Raw genomic sequence first — 10,327 nt, 5'->3', positions numbered from 1 at the left:
TGGAAAGATGCTCATTAAGTGAAAACAATATACAAAACAATCTTTGTATATCAGTAATAAGCCAGGTGTGGTGGCTTACACCTGTAATCCCAGCACTTTGAGAGGCCAAGGAGGGAGGATTGCTTGATCCCAGGAGTTCAAGATCATCTTGGGCAACATGGCAAAACCTTGTCTCTACGGAAATACAAAAACTAGCTGGGCGTGGCAGTGCACACCTGTAGTCCCAGATACTCAGGAGGCTGAGGTGGCAGAATCACCTAAGCCCAGGGGGTGGACGCTGTAGTGAGCCATTATTGTGCCACTGCACGCCATCCTGGGCAACAGAATGAGACCCTGTCTCAAAAATACACACACACACACACACACACACACACACTCTTACGCTTTAAAACCTGGAGGCTAATACACCCCAAAATTAACAGTGGGTATCTATAAGCAGTTTTTACAATTATTTTCTTATTCTACATTTTTTCCTTTTCTATTTTTTTTACAATAAATGTGCATTTCTTTTGTGAAAAATAGCAATATATTTTGTTAACCTTAAAATTATTTGATGCTATTAAAATATAAATGAAAATAATAATAAAAGAAAGGGCGAGTTTTCCAGTTGTTCCCATCTCCCTCCCCAGCCTTATCTCCTGACTGGATTCTTGATCACTCCCAATAAACACGGGCTCTTCATTCATTTCAGTATTTACTAACCTCAAAACAAGGCAATGTGAAAATGAATAATCACATTCTTTATTATTATTGTTTTTGTTAGAAACGGGGTTTCACCATGTTGATCAGGCTGGTCTTGAACTCCTGACTTCTGGTGATCCGCCCACCTCAGCCTTCCAAAGTGTTGGGATTACAGGCAGGAGCCACCGGGCCTGGTCAGAAAGAGGAGGTTCTTTGCCTCTCTGTCTACCCTTATTTATTTAAAAAATTTTTAATATTAAATTATATTTAATATAAAATTAAAAAAATTTTATTTATATTAAATTAAATTAAAATTGATTATTTTAATTTAATCAATTTCTTTCATTCATTCGTAACTTGCGGACATTTCTTTAGGTATTATATACGACTTTCGACATTTATTTACCTTTTTCTACGCATGCGCACTCCTGGCTGATAGCAAGGGCTACTCCGCCAGGCGGTCCCGCCTTCTGACGTCGACCATTGGTCGGTTCTGCTAGCGCGCTCCTGATTGGTGGCTGCGGCCGGGCCGCGCTGCTTCTCAAAGTTGGCGGGAAAGCAGCGGCACGGAGGAATGGCTGCGGCTGCGGACTCGTTCTCAGGCGGCTCCACGGCTGTGCGGCTGCCTAGGTCGCCGCCACTCAAGGTGCTGGCAGAGCAGCTGCGGCGAGATGCGGAGGGCGGCCCAGGCGCGTGGCGCCTGTCTCGGGCGGCGGCGGGCCGCGGGCCGCTGGCGCTGGCGGTCGTGTGGATGCAGGGCACGGTGATGATGGCGGACCGCGGCGAGGCCAGGCTGCGGGACCCGAGCGGGGCCTTTTCGGTCCGCGGCCTGGAGCGGGTGCCGCGCGGGCGACCCTGCCTCGTCCCAGGTAATGCCTGGGCCTCACTGGGTGCCCTCTTCCCTGCTGTCAGCCGAGAAGTTGCGGAGGCCAGATTCTTTAAACCCGGTCTTGACAGTCGAAAGGGGGCGGGGCGCGGCGGGGCTTCCCTACCTCCTGGTCTCTGCCCCTGCGGGTTCCTGCCTGGGTACCCTTGCTCCAGTCTCTCCTCGGTCAAGTTGATCTGATGCTAAGCATCACCTGCAGTCCCTTTAGCAAATACAGATTCCCGGGATTCTTCCACCTCCCAGTGGGAATCTTCTGGGGAGGGACCCCGGCACCTGCATTTGTCACAAGCCCCCTCCCCCCCAGTTGATTTCCTTGTTTGCTATCAAGTTTTGTGAAATAGTCTCCTGGGAACTTCTGCTCAACCTTAACGTCTCAACTCAAATGTACCTTCCTCAGTCCTCCCTAACCCCTAGGAACGAGAGACCCTCCTGTACTGCTCCTTCACTGAACTGTCCTGGGCTGGAGCTCACACATGTTTGCCTCTTTCTTTTTTTTTTGAGTCTCACTCTGTCACCCAGGCGGGGGTGCAGTGGCACGACCTCGTCTCACTGCAGCCTCTACCTCCCTGATTTAAGTAATTCTCATGCCTCAGCCTCCTGAGTAGCTGGGATTACAGCCATGTGCCACCACACCTGGCTAATTTTTGTATTTTTTTTTTTTTTTTAGCAGAGACTGGGTTTTGCCAAGCTAGTCTCGAATTCCTAGCCTCAAGTGATCTGCCCTCCTTCGCCTCCCAAAGTGCTGGGATTATAGGCATGAGCAACCACGCCCTGCCTGCTTCTTCTTTTAAGCCACTGATGCCCAAACTTGAGCTTGTGTGTCTCTCCTGGAGGGCTTGCTAAAGCTGGGATGGCTGGGGCTCCATCCTCAGGGTTCCTGAGTCACAAGGTCCAGGTGGGGCTGGAAATTGCATTTCTAACCAGCTCCCAGGTGAGGCTGATGCTGCTGGTCTACTTTGGACTTTATAAAATGTTTTGTTTATTTGAGATAGGGGACTCACTGTGCTCAGGCTGGCTTTGAGCTCAAGCAATCCTCCTGCTCAGCCTCCTTGGGTAGCTGGGACTACAGGCCTGCACCACCATGCCTGGTGTTTGGGGGCCATATTTTGAGAACCACTGGGCCAGGCTGAGCTTCTGGAAGGCCAGAGCTGTGTGGTCCTGACAACTGTATCCTCAGCATCTGGCCCAGTGCCTGACACATAAGTGCTCCAAGAACCAATTGTCTAGAGTAACAGGCAGTGGACATCCATCTCACTTGTTCACTGAGATGTCAATGGAGCAGGTGTTATACATCAGCCCCCCACGTGTAGTGCTGGGCTGCAGTGGAGACCCAGAGAAAGCCTGCTGGGAGATAGGCAGTGAGCATCTGTCCCAGAGGATCGCTGATTCCCTGGGGGACCCATGAGGATGTACAAGGTGCTGAGTGGCCCTCAGAGGCTTCTAGAGGATGTGAGATCTAAGCTGAGGAGGTCTGAGGATACATGACCCTTCCCTCCCCTCGGCTCCCTTCCCTGGGAGATCAGGCCAAGATCACTTCATTCCTAAGGGACCTTCCTGCTCAGTCTTGGAGTCTTAACTAGAGGCAGTTAGGTCAGTGGTCTGGCCTGAGCTGCTTTGGACTCAGGCTTAGGTGAATTCCTGGCTCCACCCCTTCCCAGCTGAGCTGCCTGGAGCACTTTTGTTAACTCTTCTGGATTTGTACTCTTGTAAAAAGGAGCTAATCATTCCTGCCTGTTGTGTACATTCAGTAAGTAAACAACTGCCTTAACACTGCGTCTGGCTCATAGTGAGGGTACAGAACATGCTCCTGTTCCCTCCCCCCACCGCCTTGCCCTTCAGCCTTCCCTCTGTCTGCCCTCAGCCCCAGTGCTGGTCTAGTACAGGGTCAGCAAACGACAGGCCTCCTCTTTTCACATGTCCTGTGAACTAAAAATGCTTTTTAAACTTTTATTTATTCCTATTATTTTTATTTTTGAGACAGGGTCTCGCTCTGTGTCTCAGGCTGGAGTGCAGTGGCACATTCACAGCTCACTGCAACCTCTGCCTTCCAGATTCAAGTGATTCTCGTGCTTCATCCTCCTGAGTAGCTGGGATTACAGGTGTGCACCACCACGTCTGGCTAATTTTTGTAGTTCTAGTGGAGACAGGGTTTCATCATGTTGGCCAGACTGGTTGGTCTTGAGCTCCTGATCTCAAGTGATCCGCCCACCTTCGCCTCCCAAAGTGCTGGGATTACAGGCATAAGCCACTGCGCCTGGTGAGTTTTTACATTTTTAAATGGTTGAAAGTAAAATCATGACATGTGAAAAGTATATGAAATTCAAACACCAGTGTCCATAAGTAAAGTTTTTTTTGAGATGGAGTTTCACTCTTTTTGCCCAGGTTGGAATGCAATGGCATGATCTTGGCTCACTGCACCCTCCGCCTCCTGGTTTCAAGCAGTTCTCCTGCCTCAGCCTCCCAAGTAGCTGGGATTACAGGCATACGCCACCACGCTTGGCTGACTTTTTTGTATTTTTAGTAGAGACGGGGTTTCTCCATGTTGATCAGGCTGATCTTGAACTCCCACCTCAGGTGATTTACCTGCCTCGGCCTCCCAAAGTGCTGGGATTACAGGTGTGAGCCACGGTGCCCACCGTAAGTAAAGTTTTATTGGAATACATTGGTAATTTACAGAATGCCTCAGCCAGTGTCCCACCACAGCTAGAGTTGAGTATCTGGGACAAAGACCCTATGGTGGGAAAAGCTCAAAATATTTACTGTCTGGCCCTTTACAGAAAATGTTTGCCAACCCTTTCTCTTAGCCTTTGCCCAGCACATAACCTATGCTGCTTGGTGTGTCAGCTTGCAGGCAAAGCCCCTTGCAGGCAGGCTGGGACAGTCTCCTGTCTGGTATCAGCCCTGGTATAAGCCTGGCATCTGGAATATACTTCATTGTTTGGACCAATGGGCATTGGTGAACTTGTCTGACATACCCACTGGCCTGAATGCCAGCTGGCAGGGGCCATGCCATTTCCTCTTGTTAAGTAATACCAAGTCCAGCTTGACAAAAGTGAGTCACTGCTTTCAGGCAGGGAGGCAGGGAGATAAGCAGGCCACTAAAATACAAAGTAACATTACAGTCAAGAGCCAGGTGGTGCAGAAGAGGGACAGCTGATCCAGGCTTGAGGGCTCAGGAAGGCTTCCTGGAAGAGGCAGTCCTGAAGGATACACTGGAGTTACCTGTAAGGACCAACCTTCCGGGGTTGCCTGGGACTGAGAGGGTCCTCGGACATGGGACTTTCAGTGTTAAAACTGGGACAGTTGGGCACCCTCTGTCTGGGTGCAGTGGCAGGAGATTTTGCAGCTCCATGGAACAGCCTGTGTTGTTGGAAAGGACATGGAAAGGCTTGGAGGGGATAGAGCCCCATGCATTTGGGGAGCTTGGGACAGCGGTGGAAGGAAGGAGGGCTCTATCCTTATGAGCCTCAGTGGCTGTCTGGAAGGACCTGCCTGCTTCAAGCTGGCCTTGAACTCTGCTCACTGCAGTGCTGTTCTAGTGCTGTTCCTCCACTGCCTCTTCCTCTGGAACATCCAGGAGTTTTTTTCCATAAACCTAAGGTGCTGAAAATGCTGAGTTGAATGAGAAGCTCTCCCTGTTCTCAAGCTGCTCTTTGTCTGCAGGAGAAGCAGAGAAACCATGCTTGCCTAGATCGTGCTGTGGTCAACTGAGTTCTGGAGGTGGATTCCAGAATGTTGACTGCAGCAGTGGGGTGGGGATTGTTTTGAAGTGGAGGAAGCTGGCAGAACATGGGCTGGGAACCATTGGAGTGGTCATGGCAACTAGCAGGTGGGGATGCGGGAAGGAGAGGGAGGGACAGAGTGGAGAGCTAGGAGAGGGCGTGGGTAGAACTTATAAGGCCAGTTTGTCTCATCGCATGCCTTTGAGCTCATCCGGCTGGCTGTGTGTGCTTTCCTAGTAGAGCTCCTGTTCCCCTCTCCTGGTTGGAATGTCCTTGGGCTTGTTCTTCTCTTCCTGTGCCTTCAGTTCTACTTCTGTGGGTTTGCACTTTAGGCCCAGTCAGAGGGGACAGCAAGTGTATTTTCAGAACTAGCCTTTCACGGAGGGACCCAAGTGGAATGTGGGAGGTGTTCTGAGAAACCTGAGCACATCCTACCTGGAGTTGAACAGTGGGATCAGGGGTCAGTTTGCCTGGCTTCCTTCCATCAGAGCCCCCGGCCCCACCTGCAGTGCAATGAAAGCAGCCTCATAGGGGCAGGCAGCGGGGCTGACACCAGGCTTGCCCTTCCTGCAGTGTTTGGAGTTTTCTTTTACGCAATTGGATTTTGTGTGGCTGAGACTGACCAAGTTTTGCTTTGAAGGAGAATCGGTTTCCCAAGGGAATGGGAAGCGAGTCACAGTTAATATGTCACTAGATCATCCAGTGGCAGCCTGCCCTTGTGTGGATTTGCTTGTATGTGCTGAGGTGGCAGGGATAGGTCCCAGCAGTTGAAACAGTGGGGCAGGGGCTGCCTGCCCAGCCTTTTTGGCAATGTGGAGGGAAAATTGGATTTGCTTGGTAACTGTCAGAGGGTGTCTGCACAAGGAGGATGCATCCTGTGCACAGAGACCAGTCACATACCCTGTAGCATTGAGGAAGGAATGGGATTAGAGGAAAGCTGAGGTTTTCTGCCCCTGCCTCAGAGCAGCCTGTCTGATTGTAACTTACACTCTGACGGAAGCGTCTCCATTCCTTGGGCATGATTATGGTTTATTGTGACAGTTTTGTTTTGCCTAGTAAAATCAGAGACCAAAGAAGATGGTTGGGCACGGTGGCTCATGCCTGTAATCCTAGCACTTTAGGAGACCTAGGTGGGTGGATCGCCTGAGGACAGGAGTTCCAGGACCAGCCTGGCCAACATGGTGAAACCTTGTCTCAACTAAGAATACAAAAATTAGCCAGCGTGGTGGCGGCACCTGTAATCCCAGCTATGCAGGAGGCTGAGGCACAACAGTCGCTTAAACCCAGGTGGCAGAGGTTGTGAGGAGCGGAGATCACGTGACTGCATTCCAGCCGGGGCAACGGAGTGAGACTATCTCAAAAGAAAAAGAAAAAGAAAAGAGAATATTACTATGGGCTTTTCTTCCTTTGTCTAGGAAAGTATGTGATGGTGATGGGAGTGGTGCAGGCCTGCAGCCCCGAGCCATGCCTGCAGGCTGTGAAGATGACAGACCTTTCTGATAATCCCATCCATGAAAGTATGTGGGAACTGGAAGTGGAAGATCTACACAGGAATATTCCTTAGATGATGTTGGAACTGTCGTTAAAAACAACCAAAATCCTGGAACGATTTAAAGCTCATAATGATGTGGATTTCATGGACATTTTTCAATGCGTATTTTTCAAAAGTTTCTCAGAGAGCCTTGCTGTGGCTGACCAAGGAGTCCGGATGTAGGAATGTTTAAATCCTGGGATACTTCAGTGACAGCCTCTGCTGCCCCTTGCTTTGCCTGTGTTTGCTGATGAAAAGCAAATGCTTTTTGTTTTCCTGGTGTATGTGTGTGTGTGTTAATTCTCTCTCTTTTTCTCTCGGACACAGAGGTCTCATGTTGCATTTTCCAAATTTTATGCCTGACGATGCTTTTTCCATTACTGCTATGTCCCTGTTTTATGATGCAAAATTTATCTCAGTCATTGCCTGTGGTGATTGAAGTGTGGCTATTGGCAGGAAGACAGAATGTGTAAAAAAGGAATGACATGGCTCCTCATCTTCTTCATCAGCAACTACCATAACCAGTTTGCAAGTCAAATGGCATTTCCTAACAGCAGGCACGGTGGCCCCAGAAAGACAACAGCTCCCTTTCTGCTTTGGACACCACTCAAACATTTAGATACCACTCTATCCATTTCCCTCGGCTAGAGAAGGTAATACCTACTTTCATCACTCAGAAATGTTGAGACGTTTTCAGAATTTCTTGTTGAAAAGAAAAACATCAAGATTAACTTTGGGAGGCCCAGGCGGGTGGATCACGAGGTCAAGAGATCGAGACCATTCTGGTCAACATGGTGAAACCCTGTCTCTACTAAAAATATAAAAAATTAGCTGGGCATGGTGGCGCGTGCCTGTAATCCCAGCTACTCGGGAGGCTGAGGCAGGAGAATTGCCTGAACCCAGGAGGCGGAGGTTGCAGTGAGCCAAAATCGCGCCATTGCACTCCAACCTGGGTAACAAGAGCGAAACTCCGTCTCAAAAAAAAAAAAAAGATTAAGGATGTCTTTCAGGCCTTAGCTGAACTTCCACTTCATAACTTTGGGAGAGACACGGCAAGCCTCCTGGTTTAGAGTTCTTTTGTCTTTTTGTATGGAATGACTTTGCTGTGATTTGAACGTTGGCTTTTTGCTGTCTGCTTAGTACCCATGCCTAAGTTTTTGAGATTGTACATATCAAGGGAGTTAGGTTATGTTCTGACATGGTTGTAGACTTTCACCAGGATTATTGATATTGTAGTTCTAATAAATTGTTTAATATGCTGTATGGGTTGTTTTTTAAATAGACTTTAAAAAAAAAAACAGATCTTCAGGTTTTCAGAAAAATGGAGCAGAAACTAGTGTTCCCATATACTTACACTCACACCCCATTCTCCCAGTTTTTCCAACTGTGAACATCTTTTATTTGGATGATACATTTAATAAACCAACGTTACATTTTTATTAACTAAAGTCTAGTTTACATTAGGCTTCATTCTTCCTCTTATAGATTCTGTGGATTTTTCCAAATGTATAATAACATGTATCTACATTAAGTATCATCCAGAGTAGTTTCACTGCCCTAAAAATCCTCTGGGTTCCCCTTGTCCACCCCTCCCTCCAACCCTGATTATCACTCGTCTTTGTTTTTTAGCTTTGCCTTTTCCAGAATATCATATAGTTGGATCATACAGTATGTAATTTTTTTCAAACTGGCTTCTTTCATTTGTTGTGCTTGTCAGATTCCTCCATTTTCTTTTTTTTTTTTTTTAAGACAGTCTCACTCTTACCCAGGCTGGAGTGCAAGGGCACAGTCGCATCTGACTGCAGCCTCAACTTCTCAGGCTCAGGTGATCCTTCCATCTCAGTCTCCTGTGTAGCTAAGACTACAGGTGTGCATCACCATGCCTGGTTAATTTTTGTATTTTTTGTAGAGACAGGATTTTGCCATGTTGCCCAGGCTGGTCTCAAAGTCCAGGGCTCAAGAAATTCTCCCACTTCAGCCTCCCAAAGTGGTGGGATTACAGATGTGAGCCACTGTGTCTGAACTCCTCCAGGTCTTTCTGCAGCTTATGAGCTTTCTTTTTCTTTTTCTGTTTTTTTAAATAAATGCCCATGTTTATTATTATATAGAAACATGAAGTATTCCTTAGGGACTTTTTTTATTTTTTTTGAGAAGGAATCTCACCCTTTCACCCAGCCTGGAGTACAATGGTACAATATCTGCTCACTGCAACCTCTGCTTCCTGGGTTCAAGTGATTCTCCTGCCTCACCTTCCTGAGTAGCTGGGATTACAGCTGTGTGCCACCATACCCAGCTTATTTATTTATTTATTATTTATTTGAGGTGTTTTGTTTTTGTTTTTTTTAAGATGGGGCCTTGCCCGGTCACCCAGGGTGGAGTACAGTGGCACTATCATGGCTCACTGCAGCCGCAACTTCCCAAGCTCAAGCAGTCTTCCCACTTCAGCCTCCTGAGTAGCTGGGACTACAGGCAGGAACTCCTGAGCTCGAATTCCTGGGCTCAAGCTATCTTATTGCCTTGGCCTCCCAAAGTGCTGGGATTATAGGCATAAGCCACCACACCCAGCCAGCTCATTTCTTTTTGTCACTGAATAATGTTGCATTGTATGGATGTATCATAGTTTTATCTAATCCACCAATTGAAGGACATTTTACTTGATTCCAATCTTTGGTAACTATGAATAGAGCTGCTGTAAACATTCATGCCCAGATTTTGTGTGGGCATTAAGTTTCCAGCTCATTGGAGTAAATGTCTAGGAGTACAATTGCTGGGCCCTATGGTAAATCTATGGTTAGCTTTGTAGAAACTGCCAGACTGCTTTTACATTATTATTATTATTTTTTTTTCGGAGACAGAGTCTTGCTCTGTCACCAGGCACCAGGCTGGAGTGTAGTGGCCTGATCTCAGCTCACTGCAACCTCCGCCTCCCGGGTTCAAGCAATTCTGCCTTAGCCTTCTGAGTAGCTGGGACTACAGGTCCATGCCACCACACCCAGCTAATTTTTGTATTTTTAGTAGAGACAGGGTTTCACCATGTTGGCCCAGTTGGTCTCAATCTCTTGACTTCGTGATCTGCCCACCTCGGCCTCCCAAAGTGCTGGGATTATAGGCTTGAGCCACCGCACCCGGCACAGACTGCTTTCACATTTTAACCAGCAATGAAGGGGAGTTCCTGTTCCACATCCTCTCCAGCATTGAGTGTTATCTGTCTTGGGTGTGCTGTGCTTTTTTTTTTTTTTTTTGAGATGGAGTCTCGCTGTGTTGCCAGGCTGGAGTGCAGTGGTGTGATCTTGACTCACTGCAACCTCCACCTCCTGGGTTCAAGCAATTTTCCTGCCTCAACCTCCCAAGTAGCTGAGATTACAGATGTGAGCCACCATGCCCAGCTAATTTAAAAAATATATATTTTTCGTAGAGACAGGGTTTCAACATGTTGGCCAGGATGGTCTCAATCTCTTGGCCTCATGATGCGACTGCCTTGGCCTCCCAAAGTGCTGGGATTACAGG

At 47.8% G+C, this 10,327-nt stretch overlaps 1 protein-coding gene across 1 annotated transcript; it reads left to right on the top strand.

The window, feature by feature from the left end:
• Window positions 1–1,217: 1,217 nt before the first annotated feature.
• Window positions 1,218–8,078, top strand: LOC100385843 (recQ-mediated genome instability protein 2). The gene is made up of 2 exons (XM_002752732.6): window positions 1,218–1,550; window positions 6,705–8,078. The coding sequence occupies exons 1-2, from the start codon at window positions 1,256–1,258 to the stop codon at window positions 6,851–6,853; spliced, it is 444 nt and encodes a 147-aa protein (XP_002752778.1). The 5' UTR covers window positions 1,218–1,255; the 3' UTR covers window positions 6,854–8,078.
• The last annotated feature ends 2,249 nt before the right edge of the window (window positions 8,079–10,327 follow it).

The sequence above is a fragment of the Callithrix jacchus genome, chromosome 9 (genome assembly GCF_049354715.1).
Source record: "Callithrix jacchus isolate 240 chromosome 9, calJac240_pri, whole genome shotgun sequence".
NCBI lineage: Eukaryota > Metazoa > Chordata > Mammalia > Primates > Cebidae > Callithrix > Callithrix jacchus.
The sequence above is the reverse complement of the archived record's forward strand: the minus strand, read 5'-3'. Positions and strand labels throughout refer to the sequence as shown.